Source organism: Miniopterus natalensis, chromosome X, assembly GCF_054644295.1.
Source record: "Miniopterus natalensis isolate mMinNat1 chromosome X, mMinNat1.hap1, whole genome shotgun sequence".
Lineage (NCBI taxonomy): Eukaryota > Metazoa > Chordata > Mammalia > Chiroptera > Miniopteridae > Miniopterus > Miniopterus natalensis.
In genome coordinates, this window is record NC_142103.1 from 106,208,158 (window position 1) to 106,230,285 (window position 22,128).

Consider the following 22,128-nt stretch of genomic DNA (forward strand, 5'->3'; position numbering starts at 1 on the left):
GATAGATAGATGATATAATAAATGTGTGTGTGTGTAGCCTAAGGGCAGAATAAAAACCTAAGAGCTAAATTAAGGGTGTTTGGTTAGAGTGCAGGGGTCGGATGGGGGAATTAGAATGACCCTGGCCCTGGCCGGCGTGGTTCAGTGGTTAGAGCGTCGGTTTGCACACCAGAGGGTCTCAGGTTCGATTCCTGGTCGGGCACAGGCCCTGGGTTGTGGGCTCAATTCTCAGTAGGGGGCGTGCAGGAGGCAGCCGATCAATGTTTCCCTCTCGTCATTGATGTTTCTCCTCTCTGTCTAAAATCAATTAAAACATATATATGTATATAATATTTTTTTTTTTTTTAAAGCCAGACCTCTCTCTGGCTCAGGTTCAGTCTTCACGATATAAAAACAAAGCCCAGAAGTGCTTTAACTCTGGGTAAATGCTTTGCAGGAAGATGTATAAATGTAATGAGGAAGGGGGAGGGCGGGGTCCCCGAGGAGTCGCTCAGGGTTTGCAGGAGGAAGTTGAGAGGACCCAGGCCTCCAGGGGCAGAGCTGTGTCCCCTACACCTAGTGTAGGTGCGGGGTGAGGAATGGGTGCATGTGGGTGCACGGCTTTCCATGGGACAGATCCCAGCAACCTCCCGTGGGCTCCCCGAGGAGAAGGGAACCCTGATGGAGGCATTTTGCCAGGCTCGGGTCGATCTCGACTCCTACACAGAGAAAAATACGGTGTTTCCTGGAGCAGGACGTTTGCTTGGCTTGTGCAAAGACGGGCTTTATTTTCAGCATTGTTTTCTTCCTGCATTGTAGACACCTGTCGTCATGACGGATGCCTTCCCCGTTTCTTCCCCCAAAACCTGCACAGTGAGCACTGAGAGTTGCTGTATTTAAATGTTAATTTTTTTAAATTTTTTTTAATCTTCACAGAGGATATTTTTACCATTGATTTTTTTTTTTTTTAATTTTTTTACGGAGAGAGTGGAAAGAAGGGAGAGAGAGAGAGAGAGAAGGAGGAACATTGATGCGAGAGACACACAGCGATGGGTTGCCTCCCGCACAGGCCGGGGATCGAACCTGCAAACCAGGTACCTGCCCTTGGTCGGGAATGAGACCCGGGACCCTTCCGTGTGCAGGCCGACGCTCTAACCACTGAGCCACACCGGCCATGGTGAGTTGTTTTGTTTCATTTTGTTTTTTAATAAACGTGCCAGCCTCACCTCTGTAAGTCTTTGCAGCCTCTCACCTCTGAGAATGGCTGTTATCAACAGGACGAGCAATCACGAGGGTTGGGGAGGTTGTGGAGAAAAGGGAGCCCTGCTGGGGGGGATGTAAACCGGTACAACCACTATGGAAAGCAGTCTGGAGATTCTGCAAAAAATTAATAGAGCTACCGTATGATCCAGCCATCCCTCTCCTGGGTATGAACCCCAAAAACTTGTATTTGCAAAGACACATGCACCCCTATGTTCACTGCAGCATGATTCACGGTGCCTGAGACATGGAGACAACCAAAGTGCCCTGCGATAGAGGACTGGATAGATGACTTTGGGGGGGTGGCAGACAGAGCACAGATCCTGTAACATAGAAACCCACACCTGAATCCTATCTATTAACCATGGTCGCCCCAATAAATTTAATAGTGTTTAAAAAAAAAAGATTTTTTAAAAATCTATTAATCAGTCGTTAATTCGATTCTGGTCTCTTTCCTCCTCTATAGTGCAAAGTAATCATTCGACCTTTGGCTTGAGAGAGAAGGCACCTCACTCTGTGCAAATGGCCTGGGGCACTGGGGGGGGTTGCAAACATAAATAAATAAATAAGGTCTGTGTCCAGCCCTGTTCATGATAACTTCACGAAAATCAAAGACCCTTCCTGACAAGGACCCAAGGCTCCCACTGTGATACCTGACAACCAGTGACATGTGACGCGACATGGGATGCGGCCTGCGACACCCAGCGAGGTGGCTGCTGAGTGATTCGGGGATCCATGTCATTGACAGCAGCCCGGTGAGAAAAATGCAGATTCCTGGAATGAATTAGTTGTTGGTTGCTAAGCGATTATTTTAAACAGTAGGGAGGGAGGTGTTATTTCTGAGGTAGAGAGTAGAAAATCAGACCTTGTAAAGATCAGATCAAAGAACAGAACACGGAGATACAAAAGATAAACCAGAGAAGAGGCACACCCTTCAGAGAAAGGACATCCTCGTATTACTCATATTACTCACTCAGTGGCTTTTCCGTTTCTTAGTAGAGCAACTGAGGTGATCACTCAGAACAGAGAGTGAGGTGCCTGACAGGGTGAGGAGAATCAGGGAAAACTAGAGTCTCCAGAGCAAACTACGAGGAAGGGCCAGCTGGAGGCTCCAGAGGCAGGTGACATTGGGGACAAGGCCCAGAACATGGTCCCAGCAGGGGGCCTCTATCAAGTGAGGCCTGTCAGAGAGACTTGGGAGCAGAGCCCAGTCCTGAGAAGTCAGTAAGCAAAGGCCTCATGCTCAGGGACTGAGGCTCACCTCCCACGGCTGGGTCCTGAAGTGGGAGTGGGGGTTGCTAGGATCCCAGTGACCAGTTAACTAACCCAGTCTCACAGCACTGGCCAACTTTGCCCTGTCCATCAGTCTCCCCATCCATCCATCCATCCATCATCCATCCACTCACCCACATATCCATCTCTCTACCCATCCATTCACACCTTCAGCCAGCCAGCTATCTATCTATCTATCTATCTATCTATCTATCTATCTATCTATCTATCTATCTATCTATCTATCTATCTATCATCTATCTATCTATCATCAATTTATCCATCCACCCACCCACACATCCATCCACCCCACGAATCCTTCCATCCATCCATCCATCCATCCATCCATCCATCCATCCATCCATCCATCCCACTAATCCATCCATCCATCCATCCATCCATCCATCCATCCATCCATCCATCCATCCCACTAATCCATCCATCCATCCATCCATCCATCCATCCATCCATCCATCCCACTAATCCATCCATCCATCCATCCATCCATCCATCCATCCATCCATCCATCCATCCCACTAATCCATCCATCCATCCATCCATCCATCCATCCATCCATCCATCCATCCATCCATCCATCCATCCATCCATCCCACTAATCCATCCATCCATCCATCCATCCATCCATCCATCCATCCATCCATCCCACTAATCCATCCATTCATCCATCCATCCATCCATCCATCCATCCATCCATCCATCCATCCATCCATCCTTCCATCCCACTAATCCATCCATCCATCCATCCCACTAATCCATCCATCCATCCATCCATCCATGCATCCATCCATCCATGCATCCATCCATCCATCCATCCATCCATCCATCCATCCATCCATCCATCCCACTAATCCATCCATCCATCCATCCATCCATGCATCCATCCGTCCATCCGTCCATCCACTCACTAATCCTTCCATCCATCCATCCATCCATCCATCCATCCATCCATCCATCCATCCATCCATCCATCCATCCCACTAATCCATCCATCCATCCATCCCACTAATCCATCCATCCATCCATCCATCCATCCATCCATCCATCCATCCATCCATCCATCCATCCACTCACTAATCGTTCCATCCACCTATCCATCCACCCACGTAACCAGCCATTATTTTTTTCATATTTCTCCTCTCCTGGCTTTAATGGAAGTGTGCTCCTCAAAAACATTCTCAAACTCTCTTTTTTCACTGTCTCATTTTCCATTGAGAGACAACCTATATTTCACAACGTCTCCTGACCAACCGACCATCAACCTTTCATATGGTTTCATTAACTCCAGCTCACCTGTCTTGGTCCTATTTAAAATAGCAATGTTTTGTTACCTGGGATTTTTGCATCAATGCTTACTCTTTTTAAATATAGCATGAGATGTTCACCATTATGTTGGTGAGCGAGTTTTGGGCACATATTTTTATAGCCTCCCCCAGGAGAAGCAGTGAGCAAACAGGAGGAAACTGCCACTCCTGAGTTTCTGTTTTGTTTTCTGGGGTGTGTGGGTTTTTTTTTTTTTCTCTCAGCAACTGGGTTGCCATCACATCTCAGTCACTCGGCCTTGCAGGACTCCAGGTACCAGGGGGGTGTTTGAATGCTGGTCCTTCTCAGAGGTGTGGCTGCCCTGAGTGCTCTGTTCCCCTGGGCTGAGGAGCGAGGTGGGGCTGGCTGTTCATTTCCTGCCTCCTCTGGTTCCATTTTCATCTCATCACTCATCCTGCGGCCACTGTGACAAGACCGACATGCAATACCCTAGGGACGTATGGAGCTGGAAGGGTCGTTGGCCACTGTATCCGCCTCTGTCCTTCTCCCCAGGGGGGGGCACCCTCGTGCTCAGGACTCCCCATAAACCAGTGTCTTGGTGCTCCCTGTGTCTTCCACCTGTCTTGGGCTGCCAGAGAAATGTCACTCATTGTGGATCTTGGATGTTTATAGGAGCAACGGAGCCTAGAACAATAGAAATTTGTTCTGTCTGCATCCTGGAGACCAGACGTCTGAGATCCAAGTGTCCCAGGGCCGAGCTCCCTCCCTAGGCCCCAGGGGAGGGTCCTTCCTGCCTCTCCCAGCTCCTGGGGCTCCAGGCGTCCCTGGGCTGGTGGCCGCCTCCCTCCCGTCTCTGCCTCCATCTCCATGTGGCTTCCCCTCTGTGTCTGTCTCCCCTTCTGTCTCTTACAAGGACCCTGTCCTTGGACGTCGGGCCCCCTGACCCAGGACGACCGCATCTCAGATCCTACACGTCACCCCATCTTCAGACACCCTGTTTCCCGATAAAGTCTCATTCCCAGGTTCCAAGGGTCAGGACCTATGTGTTTAGGGGGCCACCATTCAGCTGTCCCTGTGGCCTCGTTTCTGCAGGGCCAGCTGGGGAGGAGGCTGGCTCAGGAAGGGACAGCAGGTGGGGGCCGGAGGGGCGAGGGGGAGGGGGCAGCAGGGCCGGGCACCTCCAGAAGGTCGCGTGTAGGGGAAGCAGTCAGGGTCCCCTGAGGGGGGATAGAAAGAGGAACCAGCCCCTAGTGGGGTTTGTCCCTTTGTCACCGACACAAACTCTGTGTCAGAAGTGGGGGGGGGGGGGCGGCATAAGAATAGGTGTCCGCACATTTATTTTCTATGCATGTTACACTCACTGGGTGGTTGCCCCCACCGCCAGCCTACTAGATGAGTTTACTTCCAAATATAAAAATGAAAGCTAGCCCGGCCCGTGTGGCTCGGCAGCTGAGCGTCGACTTATGAACCAGGAGGTCACGGTTCGATTCCCGGTCAGGGCACAGGCCCGGGCTGTGCTCTCGATCCCCAGTAGGGGGCGAGCAGGAGGCAGCCGATCCATGACTCTCTCTCTCATCACTGACGTTTCTCTCTCTCCCTCTCCCTTCGTTTCTCGGAAATCAATCAATAAAATATTTTTTTTAAAAGTCAAAAAAAAAAAGAAAAGGAAGAAAGGTCAGCATTGAAAATCCCCACTTGCCACAGGACAGAACCAAAATCAGCCACGAGCCGCTAAAGAGCAGACTGGGCTCGGGTTCAGATCCTGGGGACTCTCCCGGTTTAGCGCTGAAAGTCCCATCTCCTGGAAAATCCCTGGTCCCCAGAAACCCAGGCAGCTGGTGGCCGCAGCTGACAACCGTCTAGCTTGGGTGCGTCCAGGCGAATGTCACCGGGAGGCCAGACTCGGACACAGAACCTGGGGATGGGTCCTCGTGTCACAGTCGTTGTGGGCCCGCGGGGAGGGAGCTGAGCTCTGACGGGAGACTCAGAGGGCGCTGGCCAGGGGACGGACCCCAGACACACAAGTCACCTTCTCCTGGTTACGAGATGTCACCAAGAGCTTCCTAGGAACTTGGCTTGGCCTGAAAATTCCCAGCTGCTCCTGAACCTAAAAAGTCCCCACCCGCATTGGCTTCTGTCCCTCCTGCCTCCCTTTGTGTTGTGCGTGACTTCACGGGGCCACCGGGCTCCCGGGAACATGTCCCATCGCTGGGGCTGCCCCTGAGCAGAAAACCCCACGTCTGTGTGGGCAGCGCCCTATTGTCTCTGTGCACAGCCGTCGGAAAAGTGACTCAGATATCCACAGATTCCTCTTTTCCTTGCCAAGGGCAAAGGGCTTCATTTTGGGTGGTGTTGTTTTTTAAATTTATCTATATGATCTCCAGGACTTGGTCACGGTCCTGAACCGAAACTCTGTCCCCATGAAACCGAAACTCCCCCCTTTTCCCTCCCCAGCCCCCGCCGGGGCCAGGAATCAAACCCGCAACCCCAGGTTCGTGTCCTTGACCAGGAATCGAACTTGCGACCCCTCCGTGCTCATGGCCCCGGCGCTCTAACCACTGAGCCACTCTGGCCGGGGCTCTACACTCTTCTGAAGTCATTTGCCCCTAAAGTTAAAAAAAAAAAGAAAAAAAAGAGACAGAGAGAAGGCTGAGGTTTTATATTTTGCTTTGCGTGGATGTTAGCAAAGCTTTTTGTTGTTAGTTTTGTTACAATTTTTAAAAAAGATTTGGGTCAATATATAGTTTAATAATTTGTTACAGTATCCATAATAACTTATGTGATAATATTGGTTACACTGTGAGTCTTTGTTATACTGTTGCGATTGATTTTTATACAATGTTTCTTCCTAATTTTATTTTATTTATTTTTCCCTAATTGCAGAATGAGCAGTGTGTTAGTGTGGCAGGCCTGCCACAGGTTGCGGGGGGCTTCAACCACAGACAATCGCCTCCCGGTCCTGGAGGCTGGACGTCCGAGATCCAGGCGTGGGCAGGGCTGGTTCCTCGGGGTCCTGGGGGTTAGGGCTTCAACACGGTAAAGCTCAGCCCCTGCGAAGGGAAATCTTAGCAAATATATAACAGTCCAGCTGCTTCCCTGACAATAGAGAGCATTTGAATGACAATCTAATCAGTTTTTCAATACTTCGTCTGAACATAAATATTTAAAAAAAAATGAATTTAGTCCTGGCTGGTATGGCTCAGTGATTAGAGCATGGGCCACACACTGGAGGGACTTGGGTTCGATTCCAGGGCATGTACCTGGGTTGCAGGTGCGATTCCTGGCCCCGGTCGGGCAGGTGTGGGAGGCGACCAATGCATGTGTCTCTCTCACATGGATGTTTTTCTCTCTCCCTCCCTTCCCTCTCTCTAAAAATCAATGGAAAAAATATCCTCCTGTGAGGATTAACAAATAATAATAAAATAATAATAATAATTAATAAGATAGTCATCGAAAGCCGTGCTTAAAACTTCATTACATGGTCTCATCCTAAACTCACCCTCAGGAAATGATTCCTGCATATACTGAGGTGACACTTAATTTCTTCTAATTTCTTAATAACGTGTTGGTTTTTTGTTTTTTTTAAAAAAATGTATTTTAAAAAACTTATGTAAAACCGGCTCCAGTGACCTTCTGTGCCCCCAGGGGCCCATCTGGAAACAGAGGAACCTCTCCCATCCATTGTGGCTCTGGGTTTCACAACCTTTGTGCGTTTAATTAAACCTGCAGATGACAGGGTGCCGTTAGAAGAGGCCCCATAGGCTCCCTGGAGGGTTGGGGACTGTGTCATCGGCGTGTGTCCGGTTGGGGGACGGGCCAGAGGATCCGCAGGAGGGCAGGGAGCCGGATCTTGGCTCCATTCCTGTCTGCAGCTTCCCCTGAAGGGCCCGTCTCCTCTGTGCCACAGTGAGGGTCCCCGCCGTCCGGCTCAGACCAGCTTCACCGGGTCAGCTCACTCAGGACCCCAACTGTAAGTCACTCACGAGATGGGGGGGCAGGCAGGACAGTGTGCCCGGGGGGGGCAAGGCACACCCAGGGGTGAGGGAAGTCTCTTTGTTTTAAAGATGCTGTTTAATTGGGGCAGGGTGCAGCTCAGCTCAGTTCAACGCCTTGTGCTATTTTAACCCGGGCCCCCCAAAGTCCTGCAAGGGTGTTTGTGGGACACGCGGAGAGAACACGGGGTCTGCAAGGGACTCCTCAGATGCGAGTGGGGGTGCCGGCGATGGTGGAGGCTGCTGTGGGAAAAAACAGAAACATTCTTACACATCTCGAGATGTTGAACCAGGAAATAGCATGAGTTAAGAAACTGGTCTAAGATCCATATCTGGAGACGGGCGGAGTGGGGTGTGGGGTGCCTCATGCACGTGGCTGCGGTGGAATCGTCGCGTGTTGCCCAGACAGAAAGTGTGGGTTTTGTGGGTGCCTCCTCTGGAATTCTGTCTGCCCACTCGGGGCACCCCATGCTCCAAGTGGGTGAGTTGTAACACTTTTGCTGGCAAGCAATGGACACTTGACTCACGCTGGCGTAGAAACTGTCCAATCGGATAATTAGGAATCTCGGTGCAGCTTCAGGCATGGCTTGATCCAGGAGCTGAAGTGGTTGTCGGCTCCCCTTCTCTGTCTCTGGCTCTCTGGTTTAGTTTCGTGTTTCTCTGTCTCCTGTAGCTTCAGGCTTTAGTGTCTTTTGAGGTAGGGTCACTCGTTCTGTGTGGAGGGAAAGAGGGATCCAGGCATCCCCTGGCCCCCTATCTTCTCAGAAAAAGAGAAAATAGATACTTTTTTCTCAGCACCCCCGAGTCACAGCTCCTGAAGGTTCTGTTGGGCTCTGCTAGGGTCCGAGGACCACCCCTTGGATCAATCCCTGTGGACACATGGGGGAGCACTGTGACTAGTCAAGCATGGGCCACACGCCTACTCCTGTGTGATTGACAGTCCTGTGGACCACACAGCTTGAAGGAGGAGGATCCAGGAGAGGGAGGAGTGCTGGGCGCAGAAGGGGGGATGGACCCCAAAACACAGCCATCTTCTTTCTGTTCATTCATGCATGCATTCGCTCATCCATTCACTCTGCACCTATGGACGTCATCCTGGGTGTCATGCATCCATCCATCCATCCATCCATCCATCCATCCATCCATCCATCCACTCTACATATATGGATGTTATCCTGGGTGTTATCCATCCATCCATCCATCCATCCATCCATCCATCCATCCATCCATCCATCCATCCATCCATCCATCCACTCTACATATATGGACGTTATCCTGGGTGTCATCCTTCCATCCATCCATCCATTCACTCTGCACCTATGGATGTCATCCTGGATGTTATCCATCCATTTATTCATTCGTTTGTTCATTCATTCACTCTACATCTATGGATGTCATCCTGGGTGTCATCCATCCATCCATCCACCCATCCACTCTGCACCTATGGAAGTCATCTTAGGTGTCTTCCATCCATTAATTAATTAATTCACTCTGCATCTATAGAAGTCATCCTGGGTGTCATCCATCCATCCACCCATTCATTCATTCGTTCACTCTACGTCTATGGAAGTCATCTTGGGTGTCATCCATCCATCCATCCATCCATCCACTCTTCATATATAGACGTCATCCTGGGTGTCATTCATGCATTCTCTCTGCACTTATCGACATCACCCTGGGTGTCATGCACTCATCCATTCACTCATTCGCTCATTCCACACTTACTCAAAAAGTATTGTGTTTCTTTTATCGAGACCATCCTGTGTGTCCAGCTCTAACCTCAGGACGGCAGTGACCCATGCCTGGCCTGAAGGGGAGGGTCCTCGCCTGCAATCCTGGTGCAATGCTGTGTGTATGTGCACACTTTCTTGGAGAGGTCTGGCATGAACGCTGCCCTGGCAGGAAACGGGAAGGGGAAGGGTGGACATGCATTCCCAAGGACCACACAGGCACAGGGGGGTGAGGGGATTGTTGGGCAGGAAAACAGGAAGCGTCTGGGAGTCGGTCCCACTGGTGTGGGCATTCAGCCAGGTGGACAACAGTTTAGAGGGAGGGGACCAGCACTCTCCTTGCCTGAGACCAAGCTGGGACAATTGCCCAGATTTTGACTCATGGCCACTCACTGCTTCCCTCCTGGGTAGAATGTATCTGGGAGCCTCGCCAGGCCACTCCACTTCCACAGGTCACGACCCAGGCAGGCCGAGGGGTCCCTGGGGGGCTCTGCTGTCCAGCCCCAGATAGCCCGTGGGAATCTTGCTGAGACCTTCTCTTTTCTCCATTTCTTTTGAGTTGTCCTCACAGCCATATCTTACACGTCTTCTTATCAAGGTGGATGACCTCAAGTGAGGACAGTTTTGCACTTTAGGGACAACCAGGACAGATAAAAGGTGGCCGGTGTTGCTCAGTGGTTAGAGCATCAGGCTGCGCACTGAAGGGTTGCTGGTTCAATTCCCAGTCAAGGACACGTACCTGGGTTGCAGGTTCGATCCAGGGCTCCTGTTGGGGTGCATGCAGGAGGCAACCAGTTGATGTGTCGCGTTCACATTGACCTCTCTCTCTCTCTCTCCCCCCCCCCCCCTCCCTTCCACTATCTCTAAGAATCAACAGAAAAAGAAATATCCTCCTGTGAGGATTAACAACAACAAACAACAAAAAGCTCGGGGCTTGAGTTCGGGAACCCTCGGGTGCCTCAGTTTCCCCATTTGTCAGGAGTGTCTTCCCAGGACAGTCCTAGTCTAAAACATGTACACACATTGACAGTGACACAGGTGCAAGGAGGGGAGAGGTGAAGTCCAAGGGCTTGAGGAACTCTTGGCCCGAGGTGTCCACATCCCGTCCAGGGTCCCGATGCCAGGAAGAGAGCCTGTGGGCTTTGGGAAATAAGGGAGCAAGAACAATAGGAGGCCCCCGGGGACCTCGGGTCCGTCAACACTGGCTTCCTGGATGGAAGCGTGATGTCATCTGTGAGGATGTTGAGGACGGTGGGGATGGAAGATCCACCCCTTCCTCCTGACCCGAGTCCTGCCTGAGATTCAATGAGCCACGGTGGCCACAGACCAGACGATGTGGGCAGCCACCTCTAGTGACCTGAGGGACACGGACAAGGCCGAGACTAAGGGGTGGAAACCGCAGAATGTGCAGCTGCCAGCGAGTCAGGAGTGCATGGGCAAAGGGGCCGATGAAGACTCAGAGAAGTAAAGCAGAAATGTTTTTACATTTCTCCTTGCAATTTGAGGCATTAAAAATAATAATAAGGTATAGTTTCTGCACAACATACAATCAACCTTGCAAAGTGTATAATTCACTGGCATTTAGCATATTCACCATGTTGTGCAACCAATATCTCTACCTGGTTCCAGAACATTTTAATCCCCACCACCAAGGAGCCCTGTCCCTGTTAAGTCATCACCCCTCCCTCCCATCTCCCTCTCTCAGCCCCTGACAACCACTAATCCACTTTCTGTCTGTGGATTTTCCTGTTCTGAATGTTTCTTATACATAGAAAAAGACACTGTCTGGCCTTTTGTGTCCAGCTTCTTTCACTGAACACCCCGTGTTCAAGGTCCATCCATGTTGCAGCCTGTGGCAGAGCTTCACTCTTTTTCATGGCTGTGTAATATTCCATCGAATGGATGGACCCCGTGCTGTTTATCCAGCCACCCATCAACAGACAGTTGGGTTGCTTCCAATTTGGAAATGGTGACTAATTCTACCGTGAACTCAGGTGTACGTGTTTCTGCATGCATGTATGTTTTCATTTCTCTTGGGCTCTACTGAGGAGCGGAATTGCTGGGCCGCATAACAACTGTGTGTTCCATTGAGGAACTGCTGCATGGTTTCTATGGGGCAATTTGCAAAGAGAGAAGAGTTGAAGGGGACAGGGATGACCCTGGTCCTTGCTCGGAGAGTGCAGCAAGGCCTTTTGCTTCACCTGACCCCATGACTTCCTACCCCAGAGGGTTCGGCCTCACTTATGTCCAACCTGACTTTTATGTAAGTGATGGCAATCAATCAATGTATTAACGACTTTCTCCTGTGACAGGCCACACAAAGTGTGCTGATAATGCCATTTAAGCCCTCACATAGTCTTTTGAGTGATTAGTTCCTACATTTTGTGTTAAAAGTATGTCCCCCCAATTCTTGTCCACCCAGAACATCAGAGTGGGTTCTTATTTGGAAAGAGGGTCTTTGCAGATGGGATGAAGTTGAGGATCTGAGATGAGGTCATCCTGAGTCAGAGTGGCCCTACATCCAATCACAGGGTCCTTGTAAGAGACAGAAGAGGCCCAGCCGGCATGGCTCACTAGTTGAGCATCGACCCATGAACCAGGAGGTCACCAGTTCAATTCTCGGTCAGGGCACATGCCCAGGTTTCAGGCTCAATCCCAAGTGGGAGCATGTAGGAGGCAGGCCATCCATGATTCTCTGTCATCATTGATGTTTCTCTCTCTCTCCCTTTCCCTTCCTCTCTCTGACATCAGTAAAAATATATTTTTGTTGTTGTTTTTGAAGAGAGAGACAGAAGGGGAGACACAGACACAGAGGAGAAGCCACATGGAGACAGAGGCAGAGATGGGAAAGTCCAGAGAAAGGTAAGATTAAATTGATAGGTAAAAGTGATAGATGATAGATAGACAGATGATAGGTAGATAGATAGATGATAGATAGATGACAGATGGATACATGAGTAGATGGATGGAAAAGTTAACCACATTTGCCCCAAATGCTTCTCCCTTGATGGTCTCATTTTAACCCACAATTTATCATCTTAAGGAAAGGTCTCACTTATCCATTAAACCTTCCCCTCGAAGCAACCAGCCCTACCGACACCTTGATTTTGGACATGTGGCCTTCAGGACTGTGAGGGAATAAATTTCCACTGTCAAAAGCCCCCAGCTTGTGATAATTTGTTCAAGGTGGAAACTGGGCTCACAGCAGGAGGCTCCTGTCTAAAGCCCCCCAGTTCTCCATGGACAGACTTGGGACTTGAACCCCGATCTTGATAGCCCTGCAGTCCAGGCTGGTCCCCACCAAGCCATTGTGCCTCTGTGGGGCAGGTGATCTATTTCACACGGAAAATACAGGGGACTGGATCTGTTTAGGGGATTTTCCGAATCATAAAGATCAGAATGGGGGCACAGGAAAACCAGAAACATATGGTCATGATGGGATACATGGAAAAGAAGAGAGTACCACATCCAATGATATTAGGGGACAAGTAAGCACTATTGACAATACTGGAGCAGCAAAGAGGAGCAATATTAATAGAAATGGTGATGAGAATTTGAAAAGTGGGGATGTTGGAGATGCAAATCAGAGTGAGAATGGCACTGTTGTTAAAGAAGATGAACATCAAGTATCTGGAAGCAGTAATAGTACAGGCTGGGAGGGTGGAGCAGATGGGAATTCCTGTAGAAATGAGAGTGAAACAAGTGAAATAACACCTCAGAAAGAAGGTGAGAGAAACGGTCATGAGGAGGCAGCCATAACACCGGGGGCTTGCGATAGAGAAGACGCTGGCCTAGATAATTCTGATGGGAGCCCTAGCGGGGATGGAGCAGATGAGGGTGAAGACGGGGGCTCTGGTGATCATGAAGAAACAGGAAATGGAAAAGAGGGCACTGATAACAGCAAGGGCCAGGAGGGTCAGAGTCATGTAAAAGAAGATGACAATGATACTAGCTTAGGCCAAAATTCAGTTAGTGGTGAAGACAGCCCTGAGGACAAAGAAGATCCCCATGATGTGGATGGAGACGATGTCTCCAAGAGTGAGGAGGATTCTGATGGTATTCCAGAAGAAAATGATAGCCCCCAAATAGAGGACATCCAAAAACCCAGTCTCAGAGAAAATAATAGTGTGGATAATGGAATTACCCAAGAATCAAAGCCAAGTACTAACGAGAAGAGCCAAGATAAGTTAGTTTGTGAAGTTGGTTTTTTTAAAAGGCAGTTTAAATTCTCCCCTCCACCTACTAATGGTAGCACAAACATAATCATGACAAGCAGTCATGTATTTTTGTACCTAAATTACTTGAATATTTGATGGGAAAGCCAGAGTCCGTACTAGACTTTGATATACAACAATTTAAAAAATCAGACATTTCTGAAAACTTGGTCACAATTCTAGAAAAGTCTTCCTATGCTAAATAATGGCTGCACCATGTAATGGTTTATAAAAGTTCCTACTGGGTATAAATGTGGATGGGTTGTTATAACCTAAACATTAGAGCATTTTCAAGTGCTGAATACAGCACATTTTCACTAACATGTTTCTGAAGTACTGGAAGCTAAACTTCTGTTTCTCTGGTCACTTTCCTCAGTCATTTTTCCTCAGACCAATGCGATTTTCAGCATAACATTTACGACTTAATCATTCTTTTATCCATTGTTCTATAGGGAACAGAAATAGAAGGTCCCAGCGGTGGCAACAGAAACAATATTACCAAAGAAGCTGGGAAAGTCGATGGTGATAAAGAGAGTAAACGACAACATAGAGTGATTATGGGCAACAGAAGGACACAAGGAGAGGCTGACAGCATGCAAGAACCTGGTCAGAAAACAGAACCTGGAAATCAGGTTGAACACGGCCAAACAGAGAGTGACAGTAACGGTGATGGATATGACAGTTATGAGCTTGACCGTGAATCCATGCAAGGAGATGATCCCAACAGCAGCGACGAGTCTAATGGCAATGATGATGCCAATTCTGAAGGAGACAACAGCAGCAGAAGCCGAGGAGATGCATCTTGTAACTCTGATGAATCAAGAGATAACGACAATGACAATGACTCGGAAGGAGAAGATGAGGACAGTGACAGCACGTCAGATGCTAATGATAGTGACAGTGATGGCAACGGCGACAACGGGAGTGATGACAGCATCTCAGACACAAGCAAACATAAGTCAGACAGCAGTGGTAGTAGTGACAGTAGTGACAGCAGTGACAGCAGCAAGAGCAGTGACAGCAAATCAGATAGCGACAGGAAATCAGATGGTGAAAGGAAAGCAGATGGTGACAGCAAAGCAGATGGTGACAGGAAACCAGACAGTGACAGGAAACCAGACAGTGACAGCAAAGCAGATAGTGACAGCAAAGCAGACATTGACAGGAAACCAGACATTGACAGGAAACCAGACATTGACAGGAAACCAGACAGTGACAGCAAAGCAGATAGTGACAGCAAAGCAGACATTGACAGGAAACCAGACATTGACAGGAAACCAGACAGTGACAGGAAACCAGATAGTGACAGCAAAGCAGATAGTGACAGCAAAGCAGATAGTGACAGCAAAGCAGACATTGACAGGAAACCAGACATTGACAGGAAACCAGACATTGACAGGAAACCAGACAGTGACAGCAAAGCAGATAGTGACAGCAAAGCAGATAGTGACAGCAAAGCAGACATTGACAGGAAACCAGACATTGACAGGAAACCAGACAGTGACAGGAAACCAGACAGTGACAGGAAACCAGACAGTGACAGCAAATCAGATAGTGAAAGGAAATCAGAGAGTGAAAGGAGAGCAGATAGTGACAGGAGAGCAGATAGTGACAGGAGAGCAGACAGTGACAGGAAATCAGGCAGTGACAGGAAATCAGGCAGTGACAGGAAATCAGGCAGTGACAGGAAATATCAGGTAGTGAAAGGAAAGCAGACAGTGAAAGGAAAGCAGAGAGTGACAGGAAATCAGAGAGTGACAGGGAATCAGGTAGTGACAGGGAATCAGGTAGTGACAGGAAATCAGGTAGTGACAGGAAATCAGGTAGTGACAGGAAATCAGGTAGTGACAGGAAATCAGATAGTGACAGGAAATCAGATAGTGACAGGAAATCAGATAGTGAAAGGAAAGCAGATAGTGAAAGGAAAGCAGACAGTGAAAGGAAAGCAGACAGTGAAAGGAAATCAGACAGTGAAAGGAAATCAGACAGTGAAAGGAAATCAGACAGTGACAGGAAATCAGACAGTGACAGGAAATCAGACAGTGACAGGAAATCAGACAGTGAAAGGAAATCAGACAGTGAAAGGAAATCAGAGAGTGACAGGAAATCAGCCAGTGACAGGAAATCAGAGAGTGACAGCAAATCAGTGGAAGTGATAGTGACAGCGAAATACAGATTTCCGGGGGAGTAGGAGAGGGGAGCAAGAACCAGAAGACCCGCAAACATCCGCAGCAACGGGGAACGAAGCCGCACTGGCGGGCTCAGTCCAAGGCCCCCTCCCTCAGAGGGAAGCCTGAATGTTCCGCCTTCGGCACACGCGTGCTAGAAACATTCTGAAAAGATTTTGCTCCAGTGCAGATCTGAACATAAAGGAACAATTGAAGTCTTTAATACTTACGCAGACCTCAAGTAATCACGTTCTACACGATACCTTCAATCGAAATGCCAAGTGCTTTAGAGGATGTGGCAAGTGAATACTTTTTATAAACAAGTGTAGCTTTGCCTTCACCTTTCGGGTAATTACATTTTCTGAATAGATGGTCTGCTCACTGCTGAGTAAAAGATGCTGTTACTGTATCCAGCTTGGCTACTAACTCATTTACTTTCTCTAAGAAGTGCACCTGTAACATAAAAAAGCAGCAATAATGTAACCTTTCTGGGAATAACCTTAGTAATTTTTGAATAGAGAATTCCAAATTAGGGAAATCCTAGAGTGTGAGAGAGGAATTCAGAGGCTGAATTAAACAAAATCTGATACCTACTATAACATTCCTGCAAACCACTGGAAATTTAGCAGGAAGTCCCCCAAACTATTGACAAAACTGATGTAGTGCGTAGAACAGTGTCTCGCCTCTAGTAGCCACTCTCCAAATATTAATAAATAAAGGAAGCCACGAATGAAGGACTCGGGGTGGGGGTGGGGTGGTGTTCAGTTTTTGAACTCTGTTTAGTGAAATCAGTTGTCTCACCAAATCCAGCTTAGTTCACATTTCACTTTTAAACCCCACAAACCAAAATTTCCAGATCAGACCTTGAGACTCTCTTCTCACTATTAGTCCCTTTAATAAAGCCAACAGTTGCTAGTGGGAAGTGCTTGGAAACTACTCTTTTTTATTTGAGCCGTATGTGCAGCTAAAATCTGAGCGGGGACCCTTCAGCCTTTGTATAAATAAGGGTACTTTTTAGTTTCGAGATGAAGCCCAAACGCTAGAATGTGAGGATCTCAAAGACGAATGAGTCTAGACTATGCGATTTCATAGGGTGGAGGTATACTTTATTACTCAAACTAGGACACCTTTGAGTAATAATAGGGGTGCTATCAATAATTACTTGGGGACAGGAGGTGTAAGTCAAACTGCCCGGGGACACTGGGAGATATAATAACTATAGCCATAAAACTTTAGGGTATGTTTTTAAGGTTTAGTAGCAATGATTTGTCATTTCCTTCTTTTTCCATTTAGGCAATTATTTTAGGTTTTTCTAGTTCAAAGGTAAACATCTATATAGCAAAGTTTTGGATGCAACTTTTTAAATGTTAATTTTCAACCAGGTATTAGTTGACAATTTATATTCTAAGATTAGGCATATTTTACACAAAGAGTTTCAATAGGTTATTTTTTCTGCTTCCTTCCTCCTGTAAGCAAGAGTTTATTAGTTAAGAGATCAATATTGCAAGGAATGTTTCTGAAGGCTTTAACGATACTGCTACTCATAAACTACTCGATAGCTCAAAATACTGTGAAATTTCAGGATTTCAAATTATCACAGTCATGTAAATCGCTACAAACTTCTTTCATGAAAATATGCTTTAGATTTTGAACTCCTTTAAGGTTCAGGGTTTTGTTTTGTTTTGTTTTTTAAATTTAAGTGTGGTTTCTAGTATTTGTCCCACCTATTTCAACAGGTTGTGATGAGCACTCACTCAGGCAGTGGATGTGAAACTTTGTAAGTTGTACACGACATGTAAATGAAAGAGATAATGAATTCTGGTGTTATAATAAACATCTATCTATATGACTGTTCACAAGGAAATCTCCCTTTATCTTAATGAGTTTGCAAGTACTTCCTCCGTCTATCATATGTTTAAAAATTAACTGTTTTTAATTGAAAAATTAATCTATGTATGTACATAAAATAAAAAATTCAAACACTATAAAAAGGTATACAAAAATATTAAATCTCAAAAAAATTACATCTCCATCATCCCAGACCCCCAGTACTATATTTCTCTTCTCTAGAGGCAATTCCCACTACTTATATCCTTTGCAACTTTCCAGAAATATTCTATACACATATAAGCACATATGCTCCCCTTTTAGAACACATGGAGGTCTGCTATACACAATGTGATTATTATACTGTTTTTTAAAACAATATATTTTTATTGATTTCAGAGAGAGCGGAAGGGAGAGAGGGTTAGAAACATCAATCAGTCTCGAGCGAGGGCTGAACTCACAGCCTTCGGGTGCGCGGGACGAAGCCGCACCAACCGAGCCGCCTGCCAGAGCTGCTTCTCTTTTAAATAGTAACAACAGTAACCTTTAAACACTGACTCTATTCAGAAATAAACATGAACTTGATTTAACACATCATATTACATTTATTTCAAAGCCTAATCCAGTCAGTCATAGGGCTTATGTCTGTCTCTAGGACTCAGTATATGGCCCACGTTAGGCCTTCAAATGTTTGTTGAATGAATGAATGAATCACAGTTTCCATATAACTTCTTAGTCCCTAAAAAAAAAAAAAAAATCAACATTTGACCTAAAAAACTAATTTTTTGGCCAATTGACATTAGGGTTTTAAAAGCTGTATTAAAAACACTTCTACTTAGGATAGCTAGAGATTTTTACTTCTGTCCCACTCCTTTTCCATTTTACAATACGATAGGTTTGAAAAATGAAAGACATGTTACTAAAAAATTGGCAAACTGAGGTGGAAATTTGATAATTCTCTGGTTGCTTTGGTTAGTTTCGATAAGAAATTAGATAACTCGGATTTTAAAAATCCAGCTTGGGCTTTTAAACAGGGCTTTAATTAGGCTTTGCTTTTTGCCTTTTAAAAATTTGTCCAAATTAACTAGGTAATTGTTAAATACATGAAATAATCTAAAGGGGATTCAGACAATTCTTAAGCCTCTGCTTTCAGGCTGACAAAACTGAGGCCATTTCTATAGGAGTCTTTTGAGCTACTTGTGGAGACAGTGACAAGCACCACAGGACATCGTGCAATTGCTCTGGAGTGGATCTGAAAGGGAGCTAATGTGGCCAGATTTCTGGATTGCAGCTTAGAAATGGGCTGCACATAACCCTGGCCTTCACTACAGGTACCTTCCAGGACACCATGGCTCCTCCAAATCACAGTGTAGACTGGCCTTCTGCAAAGTCTATGTAATAATTAGGTTGGGGACTACAAAGTATGGTATAACCCTTGCTTACTAAACAGCTACCTTTCAACATCTATGCCCAGAGCTCTGCATTATACTTGTCCTGAGGTCTCCTCAGCCTTGTTTTTAATCTACAGTATTTTGGAAGGAGGTTTTGACTTTCTGCTGGACAGCTACAAGAGTAAGTCCTGTCCCCCTTTTTAAAAATCCTCAACCAATGATATTTTTTTCCATTGATTTTTACAGAGTGGAAGGGAGGGAGAGAGAGAGAGGGAGAGAGAGAAACATTGATTTGAGTGAGACACATCGATTGGTTGCCTCTCACACGAGCACTGACTGGGGCCCAGAACTGAACCTGCAACCGAGGTACATGCCCTTGACCTGGAATAGAACCTGAGACCCTTAGGTTCGCAGGCGGATGCTCTAACCACTGAGCCAAACTGGACAGCTCCCTCCTGCCCCCCCCTTTTTTTCTCCCTGGAACTGTGTCCTCTCTCCTGTGAAGAAATGCAAATAACTTACTGAGATTTTATTATGTGTCCACTATCAACACAAAATTCAATAAAGGCTATTTTATAACACACAGTATTTTAATCTATAAACCAAGTGGGAGTTCATGAAATAGGAGTAAAACTTTCCTTCCTTTCTATAGTAATGGTATCATTACATCAAGCAATCCAATTTGCAGTAAATAGGAATTTAAATTTTTGATTCACATGGACTATATGATGTCTATTCCAAGGTATCAAAATGTATATTAGACCATTTCTGAATGTGAGTCTAACAGGAATAAAGGATCATATATTTAGAAGTCCCTTATAGTAATTGCTATAATTTATTAAGAGATTGCTACATACCCAGGACAGTGCCAGGTATTGCTTACACTAATAAGTATTTATTAATCAACAATATTCATGAAAAGTGTTTTTCTGTGCTATGGATTGGACTACAATGATCACTAAGACATGCTCCTGGGTCTCAGGAGCTTTCAGTAGGGCAGGGGAACGTGTAAGTAGTCAGGCTATTTGAAAACAGTACAATAAACTAGCCATGAGGTATGCAGAAGCTGATGTGTGCAAAAAAGAGACACCAAATGCCCTCTGAAACGGGGCCAGAGAAGGCTTCTCAGAGAAGATCTTTCTGCTTAGATAGTTGGGGTAATCCTTAAGTGCAGGTAATATTATCCCAGATGGAGGAAACAAGGCTTAACAAAATCCTTACATTTCTCAAACTCACACTGCAAGTAGCAAAGGTAGAATTCTAATCCAGGACCCTAAATCCAAACGCCATGTTCTTTCCATTAGCCTAGGCTCCCTCTCGTCTGTCCCTTACAGTCTAGAAGAGCCCATGATAAGTGTTTCATCTTTTAAACACAGTCTTAGCACAATTAGTTAACACTTGATTAAAACTATTCAGAAGAGAGAGATTATTACCATCAAGAACAGCAGAAGGACAAAGTTATGGTTATGACTTTGTGGCTACGTGGCTGTTCCCCTTCACTGGCAGAGGCAGAAAGAGTCTAGGTGGCTCCAGTGGCGCCGAGCCTGATGATGCCCATATGTCTCCGTGACCACTCTAGGTATGTCTCTAGGACCACTCCAGGGTGTTCTGGAACACTGAGTCTTGACAGCCACCTTCTCATGTTCGATAAATACTCCGTGCCCAGGAAGTAGGCAAATGCTTACAAATGAAATAATCCATTACTGTGGTTATTATCTTTTGCTCTATAAGTAATTTTGTGCTATTCTTTTTTTTAAAAAACAGCCATTAACTAATATTTCTAAGGAAAACGAAGATAATCACATATTTTTGCATTTGGGCGGCAGCATGGGCCATTCCAGTAAGTATCCCTTCCTCAGAAAACCTCCTTACTTTGCTATCTCTTTTACCTAACATCATACATATGCATGTATATATTTACTTAAGACTTCGCAGATAAGCTGAGCCTAAACATTTAGATTTGCATGAAAGACTCGACAAGATATCTCTGGGGTCTCAATAAAACCAAACATGACTCCAAGTTCATGCTCCCATTCTTCCAATCAAAACTCATGCTGCTCAGGAGGATTCTTATTTAAAAATTCATTCAGGTCAACTTACATTCCATGTCCAGAAATCATGAAGACTTCGTTCATCTCTGCTCATGCGCTCTGAACTTCATTCTAGTATCCATGAAAGAAGCTTTCAAGAAAGAAAAATATGGAAAGATAAGATTTTTTTTTAACATAGGAGAGAACGAACATTTTTACTCAGAGTTATTTTTTATATGCTCACTGTAGAAAATTTGGAATATACAGAGAAACACCAACAAAGAAAAATTAAGAAAATTCAACCATTTGTAATATTATTAGCCAGCCGCTATGGTGAACATTTTGATATGTTTTCGTAATACCAAACACTTTGGTATTTATGTAATTGAGTATTTTCTCAGCTATTTCAAATAGGCTCTGAAAGAGCACAGAAGTAGCCTATGACTTGGTTTTCCTTCTGCGCTGGCTCTGGTCATGCCAAGTATTCTCCGAGGGGTTTTGGCCGGGTTTATACTTAGGGTGGGTCTTGTGCTTTGCAAGAGGCTCTTGTGCAGAAATACCAAAGGTCTATCTTTTCATCTTTAGAAAAGAACGTTCCTCTTCTATAGCTGAGATGAATGGCCTGGTTAATTCTTCGATAAAATTGGCAACACCACTGTGAAAACTATCTGTGTGCTAGTTTAAATTCCACGTAAGCCCTGTAAACAGTCATTTCTCTTTTCTACGTGATTGGAGCATACTTCGGGCCCGACCCCCCAATGACTCCACGCCCGCGGCCCCTTCCGGCGCCGCACAGACGCCGGCCCCGGGCCCTTCCGGCGCCCGAGACCCCGGCCCGCGAACCCTCCGGCGCCCCACAGACGCCGGCCCCCAGCCCCTTCCGGCGCCCGAGACCCCGGCCCGCGCTCCCTCCGGCGCCCCGCAGACCCCGACCCTCGTCCCCCGCTGGCCCCCCAATGACTCCCCGCCCTCGCCCCCTCCCGG

The 22,128-nt window shown here is 46.4% G+C and overlaps 2 protein-coding genes across 9 annotated transcripts in view; one reads left to right on the top strand and one right to left on the bottom strand.

The window, feature by feature from the left end:
• AKAP17A (A-kinase anchoring protein 17A) overlaps positions 1-21,893 on the bottom strand; it is a 75,786-nt gene extending 53,893 nt beyond the window's left edge. The window contains exons 1-3 of one of the 8 annotated variants that reach the window (XR_015713720.1): positions 21,215-21,651; positions 20,548-20,794; positions 6,437-8,027 (exon numbers count right to left, since the gene is read on the bottom strand). The gene's annotated coding sequence lies outside the window, so the exon portion shown is untranslated. The other 7 variants (XR_015713721.1, XR_015713722.1, XR_015713714.1 and 4 more) reach the window with 7 other exon arrangements.
• On the top strand, positions 10,848-16,322 carry LOC148090660 (uncharacterized). The gene is made up of 4 exons (XM_087813408.1): positions 10,848-10,935; positions 12,908-13,704; positions 14,181-15,425; positions 16,311-16,322. The coding sequence occupies exons 1-4, from the start codon at positions 10,848-10,850 to the stop codon at positions 16,320-16,322; spliced, it is 2,142 nt and encodes a 713-aa protein (XP_087669534.1).
• Positions 21,894-22,128: the final 235 nt, after the last annotated feature.

Bases quoted from the DNA above. Each gene is read 5' to 3' on its own strand.
- LOC148090660 (XM_087813408.1), top strand. From the start codon at position 10,848: ATGTGGGCAGCCACCTCTAGTGACCTGAGGGACACGGACAAGGCCGAG. The intron at 10,936-12,907 runs GTCAGGAGTGCA...CGAATCATAAAG, and splicing joins GAATGTGCAGCTGCCAGCGA to ATCAGAATGGGGGCACAGGA. The intron at 13,705-14,180 runs GTTTGTGAAGTT...ATTGTTCTATAG, and splicing joins AGAAGAGCCAAGATAAGTTA to GGAACAGAAATAGAAGGTCC.